General features: G+C 38.6%; 2 protein-coding genes across 4 annotated transcripts; both read left to right on the forward strand.

Annotated features, from left to right (window-relative positions):
• Positions 1-701: 701 nt before the first annotated feature.
• samm50 (SAMM50 sorting and assembly machinery component) lies at positions 702-8,665 on the forward strand. 2 transcript variants are annotated; one of them, XM_080027581.1, is made up of 15 exons: positions 702-840; positions 2,133-2,243; positions 2,856-2,957; positions 3,063-3,150; positions 3,307-3,413; positions 4,019-4,149; positions 4,478-4,565; positions 4,948-5,076; positions 5,552-5,623; positions 5,708-5,794; positions 6,180-6,250; positions 6,574-6,641; positions 6,734-6,880; positions 7,442-7,583; positions 8,080-8,665. In XM_080027581.1, exons 1-15 carry the CDS (start codon positions 820-822, stop codon positions 8,123-8,125), a joined length of 1,410 nt encoding a protein of 469 aa, XP_079883707.1. In that variant the 5' UTR covers positions 702-819; the 3' UTR covers positions 8,126-8,665. The 2 variants fall into 2 exon arrangements, with proteins under 2 accessions (XP_079883707.1, XP_079883706.1); XM_080027580.1 differs by having other exon boundaries at positions 6,574-6,640; positions 6,724-6,880.
• A 408-nt stretch (positions 8,666-9,073) lies between these two features.
• Positions 9,074-17,818, forward strand: api5 (apoptosis inhibitor 5). 2 transcript variants are annotated; one of them, XM_080027529.1, is made up of 14 exons: positions 9,074-9,352; positions 10,589-10,750; positions 10,869-10,962; positions 11,244-11,309; positions 11,818-11,969; positions 12,555-12,761; positions 13,097-13,201; positions 13,870-13,959; positions 14,525-14,706; positions 15,081-15,174; positions 15,316-15,372; positions 15,828-15,913; positions 16,008-16,144; positions 17,185-17,818. In XM_080027529.1, exons 1-14 carry the CDS (start codon positions 9,281-9,283, stop codon positions 17,262-17,264), a joined length of 1,584 nt encoding a protein of 527 aa, XP_079883655.1. In that variant the 5' UTR covers positions 9,074-9,280; the 3' UTR covers positions 17,265-17,818. The 2 variants fall into 2 exon arrangements, with proteins under 2 accessions (XP_079883655.1, XP_079883656.1); XM_080027530.1 differs by having other exon boundaries at positions 16,008-16,114.
• Positions 17,819-19,014: the final 1,196 nt, after the last annotated feature.

Here is a 19,014-nt window from a genome sequence, read left to right on the forward strand (position 1 = left end):
GAGAGAGAAAGAAAGAAAGGGAGGAACTTATTTGAAATCGGCCGTGCGTGCCTGTTTGTTGTTTATTGTTTTTGATTTAACAATATATAGGTTTAGAGAAATCTGGCTTTCAGAACTCAGTGCCTACCCACTCACTGACCTCACCGCACGTCACTGGTTGTTTATCAAGAAGTAATTGAAGCTGATCATGGCTATGCTACTAGCTAGGTTGCCATGGAGACCGAGGCGGAGTAATATTGTTGTGCGACAGTCCAGCCGTGCTTCGGCTCGATGTGCTCAGTCGGAACTACCTTCCCAAGCTCCTTTTGTTTACGTCATGTTTGGTTGGGCTACGGGGAGCAGCTAGTGGCTCATATGTCCGCTGCTTTTTGAAAATGCTTTTTTCATCAAATGTGTCAGACATCAGTGTTTTGTATACATTGCATTCATTAGTGAGCGGGTATGCCGTCTTTCAGAACCGTTCATTACCTGCACTAAAGAGAAAAAAAGATGTTTCCTCATTGTCCCCCCCACTTTTGAAAATGCACTCCAGAATGCCTGTTTGTCCCCCCCACTTGTTTAGCCAAATCGACGTCCATGGTTTTATCCTATTTATCTTTTATTGCAACATTTTATTATTTATTTATTTTTCATTGTGCAGCGTTGATGTGTTGAACGCTCCCCGCTGGAGGGGCGTGGTCAGGAAGTGACATGGCCGCCTCCTTATACGGAGCCCCGCCGCCGTCTTGCTCCGGTTACTTGTAGGTTATATTTGTTGGTCGTTTTCTACCGTAACAGTTTCGCCCACATTTACCGGGACAGCGCCCTGCGGACCTAAGCATGGGCACCGTCCACGCCAGGGTAAGTAAAAGTCCTGTGAACGGTGTCTGCTAGGACTTTGACCTCTCCTTGTGTTGACTGAGATATCTGACAGAAAAGGCCCCACGATGTGCATTCAAAATGATATAACTAGGCATCAGCTTAGCTATGGCTACAAACGGAATGGAATTATCTGCTCAATATTGCAATGTGTTTTTAACTAAACAACAACAAAACGTAAAGAGACTTGTCTGAAGTGTATTTTGACAGTAGTGAGATGCTGCTGGTGCCTCCACTCAATGCAGTCTTTCTGCTGGAAGCACGCTGTCAAAACAGCCTTGAAATAACATAGCCTACCTGTACACTGCACCTTCAATAGTTAGTGTTGTTTGTACTGCACAAATACGTTTATCGTGTACAGGGCTGAAGCAAGGGTTCCTAATGACACTGAGGTCATATTAAAGGAGTGTGATACTGACAAAATGCAGCTAAAGGCTACCAGACAAGCCAGGAACATAACAAGAATACTGGTGTTGGTTTTAGCACACACATAAACATTCATCTAGACTAGATGGTAGGCCTACTAGACTAGTACCTTTTTTCATGCAACATTTTCTATCTGCCTAATGTTTATTTTATAATGAGATGGGTGTGTCACTAATTCAACAATGTTTTTTGAAGTTGCATATTTTCACACTATTATTTTCATCTTTAGTAATATTTTATGCGTTTCCTCACCCTGCATTATGGTGTGATCTAGAATAGATAAGTCGATTGACAGAAAATGAGTCAGCAACTATTTTGATTATCATGATTATATTCCATGATGTCTCCCGTATGCTTTTATTTTTTTATGTTCTGTGTTTTGTATTTATTATGATTATTTATTTGTTGTGTGACATTGTTAACTACTGAATGCAGAACAAATTGCCCCTCTGGGACAATAAAGATTTATCAAATCAAATCAAATAATTTAGACAAGGCAAGTTTATTTATATAGCACAAATCAGACACAAGCCTTTTCTCCCCAGGAAAAAGTTTAATTACCTTTTCTAGCTGCTCTAATGTTATTTATTTGTTGCACTTCTATCATAAACGGAATTACTTTGGGTTGAGGTCAGACAGTATATGAGACATTTGAAGACATCATGTTGAATGTGGGGAAATTCTGATTGCTTTGTTGATGTCTTAAAAAATGAAAGAAATAATTGAGCGATAGTTGATGTTGGGCCTTTTATTGTTCACTAGAGGAACACCCAACATGTATAATACGTGTGTTATTATGAAATGTAAACTCCTCTATGTGTAATTTCCCCCTCATGTTTGTTTTGCAGAGCCTGGACCCTCTGCCCATGCGAGGGCCAGAGCTGGGAGTCCATCCTGAGGACATTGACGCTCCAGAGATCGAGCAGGATCAGAAGCAAGAAGTTCTTGAAAACAAAGATGTAAGATTTGTTTTTGTGTTGACCCTCAAGTAGGACTCTCACATTGACAGACGTGTCTCTACAACACTATGTTTTTCTTTGTCAGCATAGGAGTTAGGGATCTCAGAGACATAAACTTATACCAACATTTTGTGTGAAAAACATTATAATGGCTGTAAATTTAACTGTTGAAACAAAGACATCTTAAACACAACCTTAAAGATCAACAAAGTGCAGCTTTAGTAGACTTAAAGGGGTAGTTCGGAATTTTGAACATAGGGCCTGATTCCCAAGGTGTTATTTATCATTGGAGACCGTTTTCAACACATTTCATTCATTCCTTCTAGTTGCAGAGTTGGCTCGTGCTAGGCTAGCGCACGGCATTGGGGTCAAGTAGCAGCTGCTACTAAAACAGTCTTACCCACTCCACAGTACACCCGAGGCAAATCAATAATAACGCTAGACTACAGATAAACAGTAAATGTCTGTGTTGATAGAATAATGTTAGAAATAAAAACAACCTCATTTTATATAAATGAAAGAAACTACTTTGTTAAATGTGGCTATAGAGTGTTGTTTTTCATTTAAGGAATATCCTGTAATTTGCAATGTTGTCCTTCTCTCCTTCTTTAGGTCGTAGTTCAAAAGGTTCACATAGACGGGCTCGCAAAAACAAAAGAGGACTTTCTGACTTATGAAATCTCCGGAGTTTTCCGGGCAAAGAACTTGATCGATGTAAGTGTAATGATAAGACAGCGCTATCTCTTGTTAGTTGCCTTCATTAGCATCAAGTTAGTTGCCTTCATTAGCATCAAGTTATGGTTTACATTTGTTGTGCAGGTGATGAAGAAGTCCCACGAAGCCCGACAGAAGCTGCTGCGTCTCGGCATCTTCAGAAAAGTTGAAGTTGTCATTGACACATCACGAGGTACTGACTGTCAATCACTGAAAAGTGTCTATCTCATGAAAACACATAAAAAAAGCCATGCAATTAGGTTACTACCTGTACAACTAATAATAATAACAGCTAGTTATATCGGTGTATTTGATTCTAAACCTAAAATCCTTTTTTCATTCTCCGTAGGTGAAGATGCTCTTCCTAACGGCCTGGACGTGACGTTTGAAGTCACAGAGTTGAGGCGGATGACGGGCAGCTACAACACCATGGTTGGAAACAATGAAGGAAGCATGGTGAGCGCTATGATTACCCATGGCTATATCTACTTCCTCAAAGGCCTAGCACTGATTTGGGATTTCATTCGACTTATTTTTTCTTTTTTTACTAATGTATTTGTGTGAGGGTCATTCACAGTTTTGACTTGATTGTTTCAGAAGTTATTTCAAAATCTATGAATACATTTTTTTATATATATCTAATAAAACATTTTTACAGGTTGAGTCTAGATTTATTTGACGTTTTGGTCATTAAATACAGAATGGAAACCATAATTATTATAAAACTTTATTTTCAGACACACAAGTTCATATCAGTACAAATTATATCTAAGGAAAAGATTAACAAAAAAACAAACATAGTAATACTCATTCCAGACCACAAGTCCACAATAATTAAAACGCATGTAAACATTTGTTCCACTGTTTCTTAAAAACATGAGGTACACTTGTTTCACTTTAAGTGGGTTCAGCTAAGGCTATTATGATTTTTTTTTAAATTGTCAATTAATCGACATATATTTTTAACTAAAATTCCTCAACTGCACGGAAGGTTGGAACCTTCCTAGTCACAAACGCATGACTTGCACTAGTCCGTCAGCTGACCTGTTTTTAATGTACAGGTACTGGGCCTGAAGTTACCGAACGTTCTTGGTCGGGCAGAGAAAATGACTTTCCAGTTCTCCTACGGCACCAAAGAAACATCCTACGGCCTTTCCTTCTTCAAACCCCAACCAGGAAACTTTGAACGCAAGTAAGATGTGAACAATGTCGTAGAATAAATTCAAGTGTTTAGGTCAAAAGACTGATTGGTTTGTGTCTACAGTATTATACATATGACTGCCTTCAATAGATTGATAAATTGATAAAGTCAGCTAAACTAAGACAAAACATAAAGTGTAGCGAACCTGAACCTGAAAATAAAAATAGGATCAAATGAATTACGAATGCAAAAGAATTCTCCACACTTATCTTCTTGGTTTTACTTCAGATGGATATGGATGCTATAGATGGATAAAAATAAAAATAAATCGCAGAGGAATCCTAGCACAATATTGACATTTCTTCTGGTATTTTTTCAGTATCTCACTCAACATGTACAAAGTGACGGGGCAGTTTCCATGGAGTTCGCTGAGAGAGACGGATCGAGGTGTCTCTGCAGAACTGAGCGTAAAGCCTTGTTTTTATCTATGTGCCTTTTTATTTATTTTAAAATTTTGAACAATTAAAAATTTTGTTTTTGAAGATTTTGTTTTAACTCTCTCGCACCCCTTGAACATTGATGAAAGGAATTAACACATCTAGGTTGTATTTTAGCAAGTTTGTATTACACAAATTGCCTTGCACTACATTTACCTATCCTTTATGGATGGAAATGAAAGACACCTACCAACAGAAACCTCTCAAAAACCTTCACAGAGCCATGATTTATTTATGTTAGAAGTAGAAAACAGTTGCCATGTTACAAACAGTGTATGCTCATTTAAGTGCATGAGAAATGTACAAATGAAAGTCATAAAATGGTGTGTTATTAACAGTTTTCCACCCACAGTTCCCTTTGTGGAAGACCAGCCAAACCCTAAAGTGGGAGGGAGTGTGGAGAGAGCTTGGCTGTCTAGCTCGCACCGCCTCGTTCGCCGTCCGGGAGGAGAGCGGCCATTCCCTCAAGTCCTCACTCGCGGTAAATGTCTGATATATTACACTGACAAGTTATTATGGAATGAATACAAAGAATGAATTGTGAAGTACTCTGTCTGTCATATAAACCACAGAAAAGGTGGAGTAAGCAATGCTCGAGAACGATTGTTGTCAAAAAACACTTTTTGTCAATATCAGTTAATATCTCCTCATGATCTGATGATACCTGTAGTGAGTGAGTAGTGAGTGGAAAAGAATTCAGGTATTAATACCGACGTAGGCTCTGTAAACTGGTAAATAATCAAAGGGTATGTAAACATCTCCACTCCACCTTTAATTCAGCGTTCCAAATTGTTTTGCATATCAATTCCTATAAAACTTTGTGGGAAATAGTAAATAACAGATTTTGAATATGCTGAATAGTGAGAAGACACTGGATATCCGATACGACACTGTGGCAATAAACCAGTATTGAGCTATAGTTGTGTGACTGTGAACGGTTTCCATTTGTTTTTCAGCATGCCATGGTCATTGACACCAGAACCTCCTCCATCCTGCCCAGGAAAGGGGGCCTGTTGAAGATCCATCAGGTTTGTTGTTTAACACTAAATCAGAGCTATTTTTCAAATGCTCTATGAAAACATCATGACTGAATTAACCTTGTGGTCGTGTAGGAACTTGCTGGTTTCACCGGAGGAGACGCCAGCTTCCTGAAGGAAGACTTTGAGATCCAGCTCAACAAAACCCTCTTCTGGGACTCGGTGGGATTCTTTATTTTACATTTCAACCATTTAGCAAATGAGTTTATCTAAAGGCACTTGACATAGTTTAACTCTAAGAAATGTAACTTTAGTCTTATTTGATCCAAGTGCAGGTATAAAGAAAGTAGAGGATGTATATATGTAAGATTATCTACTGTTTTAGATTATTTCTGTGCATCATATGGATAAATATTTCAAGTAATAGACCCAGAGAATGGTCTGTAAGCAGCAGAATTAAACACAATACCAGACTAATTACCAAAAGCCTTGGTGTAGTACTTCTTTAGCCAGGCTTTAATTTTGTCGTAAAAACATAAACCCCTGATGTACTTCAGTCCATCATTATGTGCACCAGTTAACTTTACCAAACTCTCTTCTCCTCCAGGTCCTTTCTGCGTCAATGTGGGGTGGTTTGCTCTTACCTATTGGTGACAGGCCACCAAGCATAGTAGACAGGTAAAGAAAAACAATGCACTACCTTTAATTGGCAAATTGGCGCTATTACAACTTTGCCAGATTAGCTATTAGCAATTCCTGTTTACAATGTTCACATGGATGTCTAGACAACTATCACCGGATAACTTAATAATGTAATAATGTCTTTGATAATGAAGAGAAATTTGATTGTGGGGATTTTCAGACAAATGTCTTAATTTCTATTATTTCTAAGCTAGTATATGGGTTTTTCAATTAGACGTTATTAACTAGGTTTTTTGTATGCATTCACATTATTATCATTACTGTATTTAATCTTTTGTGTGTCTTTGTCAACCTCCTAGGTTCTATCTGGGCGGCCCCACCAGTATCAGGGGATTCAGTATGTACAGTATGGGTCCACAGAGTGAAGGTGAGACATTCACTTTGCTGAGTCTCTTAGTGAGCAGACTGAAGTTTGATGGTTTATTTAAAGGTTTCATGTTGGTATTACTGGTATGACAGGTGACTATCTGGGCGGAGAGGCCTACTGGGCCGGGGGTCTGCACCTCTACACCCCCCTGCCCTTCAGACCGGGCAAGGGCGGCTTCGGAGACCTCTTCAGAACACACTTCTTCCTCAATGCCGGGAACCTTTGCAACCTCAACTATGGTGAGTAGCTGGAAACAGAACATACACTTATGTAATGACACTAATGGGGTTCTTGATTTTTGGACCAAACCTTGACATTTATGACTGAGTGCTGAAAATAATTGAAATCTTTATTTCAAACTAGATTAAAAATATATACATAAATTAATAACAAACAAAATAGTCAACATCGCACGCACTAGACCCGTTTTAAAAAGGGTTATGAAGTAGCATGGGCTTATCAAGTCAGTCATACCCCCAATCTTCCCCATAAACAAGTGCAAAATTCAATAACAATGAAATAACAGGTCGTTTAAATGAATAGATAGTCGAGTATCACCCTGTTTATTCATAGTGCACCTCACACACCCTAGCCTACTCCTATTTACATCATACGGCATCTAATAAAGCTATTAAAAAAAACAAGCACCATTAACATCAGTGAAATTTACATTCTCCTTCCTCACTTCTGTATCTTTCAAAGACATGTCATTTGTAAAAATAAAAAAATATTAAAATTGCAATATATTTATACTTTGTTCTATGCGGTCGGGCTGAGGTCATATGTCTGTTTTCACTCAGGTGAAGGCCCAAAGGCACATTTGAAGAAACTGGCTGAGTGCATCCGTTGGTCATATGGACTGGGCATTGTGCTACGTTTGGGGAACATCGCCAGGCTGGAGCTGAATTACTGCATTCCTATGGGAGTCCAGAGTGGAGACAGGTAAGCATTGGTTAGGTACGCTTGGCTAGTTTTAGGTGGAAATATTTGACATTTCACCCTTTTAGATTGACTTTTAAGACATCTAAAGCACAGTAGGTAAACTTGATGATCAATCCACTGCCTGTGCAACAAGACAATGAATTACCTAGTTAGAAAAAGCGAGCAGCAACCAAACGATCTCATCTAAACTGTGTGTGGGTCTCTTGTGTAATTCACTTGTCTATTTCCATGTGAGAAATGTAAGTAAGTGCTTATCAAACCAAATATACAGTAAATATTGAGCAATGTTAAACCTTACTCTATCAAAATGTGTCCTTTCACAATTGACAAAAATATTTTTCTGTACATTCATGTAGATACACATTATAAAATTACGTACGTGTTAAGAGCACTATTTCAAGAGACAGATGTCACACAATTGTCCTTAACATGTACCGTCAATATTCAGATTCTTGCTTTGATGTGTATCTCACCTGATATTCTCCGTTCCTTGCAGGATATGTGACGGGGTCCAGTTTGGAGCAGGAATCAGATTCCTTTGAGATCGCTTTTGTTGAATCCGGAGCTTCCTTGTGTTTCGACATTATGCCAGAAACATTTTATTGAAAGGGTCAAAATGCTTGTACAGAATTGTTGTTGGGACTAAATAGTTAAATAAAAGTGTTTGCACTGACTTTCCGTTTTAATGTATCTTCTTTTCTTATCATTTGCTGTCAGAATTCAAATGCATATTTTACTCAGGTGACGATTGAGAAATTGTCTCACATGGACCGGAATCTGCCACAAGATGGACATAGAGCTATCAATGTTGTAAAAAAATAAATACAATTAAATCACTGATCAGTGATTGAGCAAAACTCTGAATTTAGATATTGGTCTCACTGATGTAAATACAATACAAAATCAATACCTGTAAAATCAGACTGTATTTTCGATCCGTCAGAATATGTTTCTATCTCCCTCGCACAATCTGTGCAATACTATCTGGTGTTTTATTATGTATGGATTGAATGAGACTTGAAGTTATTACTCTCAACATTTCCACAACATTTCTTATTTAGTCTATTAATTATTGCTTAATTTGTGCCGCAAAATGCATAAATTATAAATAAAAAAAAGCTTTTTTGTCTTAGATCCTTTTATTTTCCAGGCTCTTTTGATGTGTACAATCCTATATGGTTAAGCAGTTTCTTTGCATATAGAGAGCTAATACATCTAAGGTATTTGCAATAAAACAAATTCATTATGAAGATGGGTAGTGTTTTCATAAACCTAGATATAATATTTGACCATTATTATAATTTTGATTGTATCAATTTAAATTGAACTGTCAATGATTATTTGCATCATTGTATAATTAAAAGCATGATTAAAAGTGAGTGGTTTTACTGCGCACCACTTTAGGCACACTAGCGCTCACGTGCACTGCGGCTCCCCACGCCATTGGCTAATCCCACGCATGCGCTTTACTTATTGTTCCGTAGCATTTTAGCAACACGCCAGCGGGAACGACGAACAGACGGTGGGGGTTGTTCATTCACGGGCTTCTAGAAATTTCATCTCCCCGTCCCCTTTCCGAACCACCTACATCCAGTCGATACTGAATTGTTTGTGCCACAGTCGTCTGAAACGGACCCAAAAGTGTGTTTTTAATCTGCGGTATTACTTGTAAACGGCAGCCCCCTGGACGCACGCCGATGGCGGTCACTATCGAGGATCTGTACCGAAGCTACGGGGTCCTTGCTGATGCTAAGGACAACCTCAGCGAGGTAAATAAAAACAAACGTGTTCTTGTCTTTAAGACCCTGTTGAATTGTGCTTTTGTAAATCTGCTGCAGTGACGCTATTTTGTACCTTCACTCATGTTCACTTTGTTGACTAAATTAACATTGTTGTGTGCGTGCTAGGCTAACTGTAGCTAGCTAACCCAGTCACCAGGCTAATGTAAATGGCCTCGCCACAGAGACCCACAACAGGGCTACTACAGACCATTTAAAACTATTAATAGTCATTAAATAGGTTAATTTTCATATGAGGCTTTATTTTGTATTAAATTGTCTTAAGACAATCTGTCATATGACCTAATCATGCTGAAATAATGAGCAGAGATTTAGTTTATTTTTTTCTGACGCAGTCACAATAAATGGCAATTTATTTAATTTTTTTTACAAATGTCTTTTACATTAACGCAACTCCTGCAGTATTATCAACATAGGGTCTTATTTTTGTGTGCGTATTTTACAGTATTTTATTTGTTTATTATACTCAATATCACCACGTTTTAATTTTATTTGCGCAATGTTTGTGTGTATTTATGGTTCAGATGGGCCTTTTAGTTTATGCGAGTGATTTATTATTAGATACTCAACATTAATTATTTCAAAGTCACACAAAAGGTTATTTACTTTATGTCAAACCTATTTTCATTCATATTGACACAAGGGAGACTTGAATTAGTTTACGTATGGTGTTCAAATTTGACTCAATTCGATTGTGTCTCTGGTACAACACATAGGAAATGATTTACTTGCAGTCAATCTGGATTGTAATGTATAGAACGTGGACTAGATAGTTAACAGATCAATGGACTGGCAGTTTGTTGCCAGAGCTGCATGTCAAGGTTCGCCATCTAGAGACACACCGGTTTTTATTGTTTGTTTGTCAATGAAATATTACGGAAACTGAGTCTTAACGCGTGTCAGAAACTCAAATGCCCCCACATGATGTATTTTCTAGTTAATGAACCACATACATGGCATTATTCCAGCATCATAGTATTGGATATCCATTACGTTAGGGGTCTCACAAGAGAGAAATACATTTACAAAGACTGGTTCCTATTAATGCATCACAGCCTTCCAGAGTTTGACTGACGTTTAGCCTGTGCTAGATAATCCTTGCCCACAACAAATCTTCCTGGTATCTTTGTTTTACAGTCCCTGGCCTTTACCATGCTGTGGTAAATATATTGAACATAATTACATTTACTCTCTTGTTTTCTACAGCATAAAGACGCCTACCAGGTGATCTTGGATGGCGTGAAGGGCGGCCCGAAGGAGAAGCGCCTGGCAGCTCAGTTCATTCCCAAGTTCTTCAGCAGCTTTCCTGAACTGGCCGACGCAGCCATCAACGCTCAGCTGGATCTCTGTGAAGACGAGGATGTGTCGGTGAGTCATCGGAGACACTGGTGGAGATTCCTCCCTTGAATGTATGGATGCCCCGTCATTTTTTGGCCCAATAGTTATTTTTATTCATCCTAACAAGCCTCTTGCTGTCTTTGTCCAGATTCGACGACAGGCCATCAAGGAGCTCCCGCGCTTTGCAACTGGAGAGAACATCCTCAGGGTTGCAGATATTCTCACGCAGCTCCTTCAAACAGGTACACCAAGCTGAACACTTAGATGTCTCCAACATCTACATATTTAATTAGATTTTGACATAGTTTGAATAGGATCGTTTATTCTATACATAAACTTGGCTTGTTTACTTCAGCCATGGCTTTGAGTCACCATGATACATTCTTAATCTATTTTTTGTTGATTTAATTGGAAATCAAATTTTGTTTATCAGTCAAATTGGTCTCTTGATTTTGATGCAACTTGTACAAAATAAATATCTTTGAGAATCACTCCTAAATAATCTAATTGTTTGTTCTTTCAGATGATACAGCGGAGTTCAACCAAGTGAATACAGCACTGGTTTCTATCTTCAAGATTGATGCTAAGGGTAAGTGTTGCTCTCGCCACCGCTGAGCTAAAAAATGTTTTGTTGACATGTATTTGTTTGTGACATGTGTTTTTTAAAGGGCTTTATCATTTGCCATGTGAAACACATGATATCATTAGGCCTGTTTTATATGTTTGTTGACACCCTTATACAGATACTTGTGTGTGAAATGCCTAACGTAATCAGTCATCCATCACAGCCACTCAATTTGAAGGAACCAGAATAATATGTTTGTCTTTATAGTTTCTTACCTGCTAATCCAGATGTTCAGATTGTACTGTTTTGTAAACCTGATATCAATCAACTTGCTGTTGCATTTCATGAACAGTACATCTCTAGTTATGTTTGGATTTAGTTATTAATTACTTGCCCTGACACAATCCTATATTAGCCTATATATTGTTTTGTAGTGTGTTTTTAGACTGTAATTTGGTCAACTGGGTTTTTTTAAAATTTTAAATGTGCTGTATAAATAACCTTTGACTTGACAATCCCATTATGTGTCCAGGTACTCTGGGAGGGCTCTTCTCTCAGATCCTGCAGGGAGAGGACATAGTGCGGGAACGGGCCATCAAGTTCCTGTCCGGCAAACTGAAGACGCTGCCGGAAGACGTCATGACAAAGGAGGTGGAGGAGTACGTCTTTGCAGAGACAAAGAAGGTTAGCATATAGTGCAGAACTTATGAGGGATGTTGGATCAGTTTTGATTATGTACATCAATATACATCACAACAATCGTGTTAAAGGTACAATATGTAAAGATTTTGCATTACAACTTAACAAAATGAGAACCAAGTGGCGGTAAATTACATATTATGCGTTTAAGACTGTTGCTGGTCTATCGTGATTGTTTTGATATGGCTGGAAAACGTCCCATTGTGTGTGTGTGTGTGTGTGTGTGTGTGTGTGTGTGTGTGTGTGTGTGTGTGTGTGTGTGTGTGTGTGTGTGTGTGTGTGTGTGTGTGTGTGTGTGTGTGTGTGTGTGTGTGTGTGTGTGTGTGTGTGTGTGTGTGTGTGTGTGTGTGTGTGTGTGTGTGTGTGTGTGTGTGTGTGTGTGTGTGTGTGTGTGTGTGTGTGTGTGTGTGTGTGTGGTCTAAATAAGTAGTTTTTTTATTTTAAATGTTGACACTTTGTAAGATTATATTAAAACAATGATTCACTGTTGTATACTTATGGTTGATATAAGCCTTTGTAAAAACAGACGAGAACACCTGTTGATGAGTTGTTATTCTTCTTATTCGTCAGGTTCTGGAGGACGTGACCGGCGAGGAGTTTGTGCTGCTGATGCGTCTGGTGTCAAACCTGCGGGTGCTGCAGACGGTGAACGGCCGTCAGATGCTGGTGGAGCTGGTGGTGGAGCAGGCCTTCCTGGAGCAGGCCCTCAACCCAGCCGACCCCGACACCGTGGACCGCCTGCTGCAGTGCACACGCCAGGCCCTGCCCCTCTTCTCTGTGAGTCCAGGGGCCAACCGAGTTCACTGATTTTTAAATGTCTAAAAATAGGGTTTACTTTACATCCCCATATTTTTATTTATCCTAAATTGCAGTGTGAACGATGTTTAATCATTACAGCAGCATATTATCCTTCATTTAGATATGTGAATGATTTTTGATTTTTTACAAAGTTTATCATGAAGTTTACACCTCACCAAAGCCCAATTACATCTTAAATTCACTTGCAAGTGTTTATACGTTTATTCATTTTATAGGCTAACATTTATGTCAAGTAAATCAAGATTCACTGTACTTCAGTGTAAATTAACCAAATCTTTCTCCTCGTCTTGTAGAAAAATGTCCACTCCACGCGTTTTGTAACCTACTTCTGTGAACACGTCCTGACCAACCTCAGCACCCTCACAAGTCCTGTGGCCGAGCTGGACATTCAGTTGGAGGTGAGTTCTTGTTTTTTTACTAAATGGTGAAATAAACATTGTTTGATTCCGTCTAGTAATTCCGCTACAGTGCTGGATTTATTGACTGTCAGATTGTTTTAAAAAATGTGGACACATACTCGTGGTTCTCAGGCGAGTTTAATACCTCATGTTTGTTAAGGTCGTGGACAAAACACAATTCATCATGAACAAAGTTGAAAAGACTTAAAATGGTGGCCACAACATAAATGTATTGGCTAACATTCTCAGGGAAGAGACCTGTGTTTCTGCCCAGGAAAATGTAACGGTGCCTGTATTAGTTTAGTAGTTTATAACCTAACGTGGTCATTAGACCAAATAAATACTAGTTTCCTACCATGGATGTACTCTGCCTGAATCAGCACTGCCTGTCCTGGTGAATCCGGCCACTGGTGTGACTGTGAGCTCGATGCTCCTCTGTCTGACATTTGGTGAGCGGTTGTAGTAGTAAACAAAGTCAGCGTGGCAGCCACCTGTCAGAGGTGTCAGCCAACTGCATGTTGTTAACGGGTCATTAGTCTGCACCACGCAACACTGTTTCTCATTAGCAATGCACATTTCACTGTGTGAGGGGATCTGCTAAGCTGTGTGTTTTCCTGTTTCTGTGTGTGGTTGTGTGTCTGTGTGTGTGGTTGTGTGTCTGTGTGTAGGTGCTGAAGCTGCTGGCTGAGATGAGTCCGTATTGCGGAGACATGGAGAAGCTTGAGCCCAACCTCAGCATGCTGTTCACCAAGCTGCTGGTGAGAACGGGTTGTCCTGTTGATGTTGTTGGTAACGGAAGGATACTAGTGGAAATAAAAATAAACATTGGCACAGTTACCCATGATGCATTCTGAGATTTTACTGCTGAATATAAATATAGTTCATCTGTGAAATATAAAATGTCTAAGCTCATAGGCTTGAGTTGGCTTAAGGGTGATGTCAGCAACTCTCGTGATCGCTTGTCAAAAACACTTTTTGTCGGTGATTTCTTTTTTCAGTCCACACTGTGTGTGCTGGAAAAAAAATAGTGTTTATATACAGCCTAAGCTTTGTCAGACGCCATGTTGCTAGCTATGGTTGGTCAGTCGGAGCCTCTCTGTGTACATTGTCAGTTTACAGAGCCAACAAGCGTTCTCCAGGATCGCTGACTCCAATCATTATCATATTTTCATAATTGTTGGAAATAATAAAAATTGTATCGGATTAAAGTTCTAGTAACTGTACATCGTATTTGACATTATTGTAACAAGAAGTTTCCGGTCATGATTTTGATGTTATTTTTCTCGTGTGTGTGTGTGTGTGTGTGTGTGTGTGTGTGTGTAGGAGTACATGCCTCTGCCACCAGAAGAAGTGGAGAATGGAGAGAACGCAGCGAACGAAGAACCCAAACTGCAGTTCAGTTACGTGGAGTGTCTCCTCTTCAGCTTCCACCAGCTGGGCAAGAAGCTGCCGGACTTCCTCATCGACAAAGTGGACGCTGAGCGCCTCAAAGACTTCAAGATCAGGTGAGGGGGTGAAGGACAAATACAGTCCACTGGGCCTAGAGGGCAATGTGTAAAAGCCTTCTCTTAAACTAACTGTTGCATGCTTCAGTTTTCAAACCAGTTCTTCATTTTGTGTCTTCTCTGTAGCACTTGAGATTTGTGTTTTTTATTTTTTTAACAATGAAAAGGGCTTTGCAAATAAGATGTCGTAGTAGTAGTACAAGAAGTTAAATGAACAACCGTATAACAATGTTTGCTTTTGACCATTTTAGGTGTTTTTGATGGTCTAGTTTAAACTACAGAAAAACTCATTTTCATCATTTTATTGCAAAATACCATATATATAAAATGTTAATATTTTCACATTAAATTGACGGAACATTTTGTTCCAACAGGTTACAGTATTTTGCCCGTGGACTGCAGGTTTACATCAGACAGCTGCGAGTAGCACTGCAAGGGAAGACAGGAGATGCTCTGAAGACAGACGAGGTAAATACTGTCGTCAAATGAAGTTGCATTGCTGCTTAACCTATTGCATACAGGCAACAGCAATGCAAACGGTGCAACTTGTTTTTTGTTTTTTTTCATACAAAATATCTCGGACTTACTTTGTCTTTTGTGTGAAATCAGAACAAGATCAAAGTTGTGGCCCTCAAGATCACAAACAACATCAACGTCCTGATCAAGGTAAGTGGTTGTTCATAAACAATGAGTTATCAGAAAAATGCCTGTGTGATGATGTCATGCAATCCAACACAATTCACCTGCAAGACAAACTAGTTTTTAGCCAGACAACTGCTGGAAGTTTTGTGTGTTGAATATTATATATTCATCCTTTTGTGGTGAGTTTTCAGACTACATTTTGTGTTGTTGTAACACTGAGATGAATTTTAAATTTTTCACGCGTCTAGATGAGCACAAACCGCTCACAGTAATAATGCAATCCACTGCAAGAGCACAAAAGTAAACTGAGAACATTTCTTAAAAACAAGTTCCAACTAAAGAGAACTGCTTATCATAAAGAAGGTTGCTTTGGATTGCATAGCTTGTTTTTTTTCTTCTGGTTGCGTAGTAAATCAAAAAGTAAATGATAAACTCTGAGATACAAGTTTGGTGACAATGAAATCTTAATTTTATTCCAGGATCTCTTCCACAACCCGCCATCATTCAAGAGCACAGTCACTCTGTCCTGGAAACCCGTTCAGAGGCCAGAGGCAGCAGCAGCACCGTAAGTCGAATCCCATTTCTTGTCCCAAATTTGGTTTAACAGTCAGAAGCCATACACTGTTATTTCATCATGTACTCTTCTTCTGTGTTTTTAGGCCCAAGCGCCCGTCAACTGAGGACATGGGACCCGGTGGAAGCACAAAGAAACAGATCTCTCCTCTGCCCCGGAGGGACGCGCGACAGATCTACAATCCACCCAGCGGCAAGTTCAGCGCCACCATTGGCAATTTTGGTGTGTGGTTTGATATCACTAACATAAATAAAGTAACTAGGAAAGGCAAAAGTAGTGTATTTCAAGATTGAAGGACCTGTTCATTTCTCGAGGACTAACCAGGACTTGTTTATATAGATACATTTTTTTTTAGAACGCATTTGTATGTAGGAACAATAATGCACTGTGAAATAGCCTACTCAAGACAATAATGCTTATTGTCAAACAAACAAAAGTTATTTGCCATTGCAAAGAAAATGGCAGCAGGTCAAATTAATTATATAATTCGTATACATGTGTAAATTACTCTACAAAACAGCGGAACTAGCTCCAAGTACGACCACAGCACCTGGCTCATAACCGGCTCGTTATTAAAACGTGAGTGCCTCGAGTTAATCAAGTTCATTTGAAACGATAACTACTCAAGGAATCAACGTCCATTTGTAGTTCCTACCGCCAACTTGTCTACCAGGGAAGTGATGAGCTTACATTTTTAACTGTACACAGCCCTTCTATATGTTCTATGTAACGTTGGGTGTGTCTGAGAAGTGAACATTTTCTAGGGCATATTCTCATGACTGAAAAAACAAACATTTCTCACAGGAAAATGTGATCCCTGTTTGAAGTTAGAAGGCAACTGAAAAAATTCCTGTTTCATGTTTGTTGTTTACAGTAACAGGGCCCACAGTTTGGTTTACAAAAATATTCTAGTCCTACCTTTTGGTTGCAGGTGCCTCAACATTACATTTCATTACATGTATTTTTATTACAAATGTTTTTGAGGCAAAATAATTTAGCTTTGATTTATGATGATAGAATTATAGAAATACATGTAGCAAAAATATGCTATTAAAACTAACTACAGGCCATGCAAATGTTTAAAAAAAAACTCCCCTCCCTTGAAACTGCATAGTGCACCTTTAAAAAAAAAAAAAAAAAAAAAAGTATATGTTTTCTAATACACTTAATTTTATTTATTTTTAACCTCACATATACAATATTGGTCCGATTTTAGTTTGAATGACGATACTGAGCCGTTTGTTCTGTTGTCTTGACTACAGAGCAGCGCGGTGGGTTCAGGGGCGGCCGAGGACGAGGCTTCGGAACCAGAGGCAACAGGAGCCGGGGCCGACTCTACTGAGACACACTCATAAAGTACATACTACTTATTGAACTGCATCACATCGATATCTTTTCCTCCCCAAGATGGACTATTTGTCACCTCCATTTTTTTTAAACTGGTCTCCACGTCTTTCCACTTCCCAACTCGCATCCAGATTTGTCGCGTTTTTTCTTTGGAGGGCCGTTTCCTGTCTTCTGAATATCAGGAAACCGGCTCGAGACTTTTTAACATTTCCTCGTCATGTTCCTCTTGGCCAAGGTGATAGTTTCAGTAAATCTAAATGTTTGGTTTTTGCCCCTTTTTTTTTAATTTTTTAATTTTATTCTGTGTATTTTTGTGGAACAAAAGACTGCCAAGTTGTCACTGATGAATATTTTTGTCGGGTTGTTGTAGGAAAAGATAAAGATCCTCTTGTTTTGAAACGTGTTATTGAATGCATTTCTTTTTACATTTTTATTTAATCTTTTTTTCTTTTTTTTTTTAAGAGCTTGAGTTGAATTGGCTGACTATGCTACTTTGTATGAATCAATGATGTTGTTTCATTGGATTTTTATCATAAACTTGTATGGAAGTATGAACATTTGTCTTTCACTTGTTTATCTCAGGACAGTATATATCACAACCTCAGTTGAGCAAAGTGCTGTGCAGGCTCAAAAGCACACTAAAACCACCAATATAAGTAACATGAGAAAAAAAAGAAATACAAACACACAATAAATAGGAGCCCAATAAAAATGTCAATGTCAAGCTCAACTTGTATTAAAAGCCAGTGCAAAGGCGTGAATTTTAAACTTAAATTCATCAATGGACTGAGCATTTGGTCGAGAGACCCCTCAATTGGTCTCTCGAGGATAAATAAAAGTTAAATGAAATGAAATGAAAAATTTCAGATATTTACAGAAATAAATAGTTTTTTAGCCTCCACCTAGGAACATTTTTTTAGCGTGAATGTGCATCAACTCAGACAGATAATGTGGTGCCTGCCCATGCAAAGTTTAAAAAAAAATATATAATAAAAGTTTTAACTGGACCCTAAAACAGACAGGAATCCAGTGAATGTTGGATTTTGCAGTTCAGTTTCAAACGGATCAAGACAAATGTGAAACTCCACACACAATTCTGCACTTTAACATTTCAAACAGGCTTATTATTACTTTAAACATGTGCCTCTGGCTATACCTGGCTAAATTCAAATTTAGCCCACTTTCTAATAACACAATACTTTTTATATATAGCTATGGACCTACTTGTGTCTGAAATAAATACATTTGAACTAGCCCTCATTCTTACCTAAATATAGTCTAATTTAATACATGTTCTTGTCACTGTATGCAGAAATAAACTAGTGTCTAAAAACACTGCAAAAGGTCTTAGACTGGTTTTCATAATGATAACACACACACACACACAGATCTCTCTCAGTGGGTGCTACAGGTCTGCATGTGTAGACACGTGCGCTGGTGTGTGTAGGTGGATGCCTTGCAGGAGGAGGGGCGCTCAATTTTCTGAATCGACTGCCAGTCAGTTTTACAGAGAGGAAACTGAACAGTTTTAACTCGGGACAACCAAAACCTTTATCACCCAATCATTTCAAAGTGACCTAACAAGGAAATGGCACCATTTCAGCATGAGCATGTTTTTTTCCTTTTATATGTTTGGGTAATGCTTCAGCTCCCTAAAAATATGACTTATACTTAAATATATTAGCTTCCATTGTGATATGAACTAGAAAACTAGTCTCTTTATCCTCTTACTACACAAATAAATA

This window comes from Ammodytes marinus, assembly GCF_949987685.1.
Source record: "Ammodytes marinus genome assembly, chromosome: 5".
NCBI classification, from domain to species: Eukaryota; Metazoa; Chordata; class Actinopteri; order Uranoscopiformes; family Ammodytidae; genus Ammodytes; species Ammodytes marinus.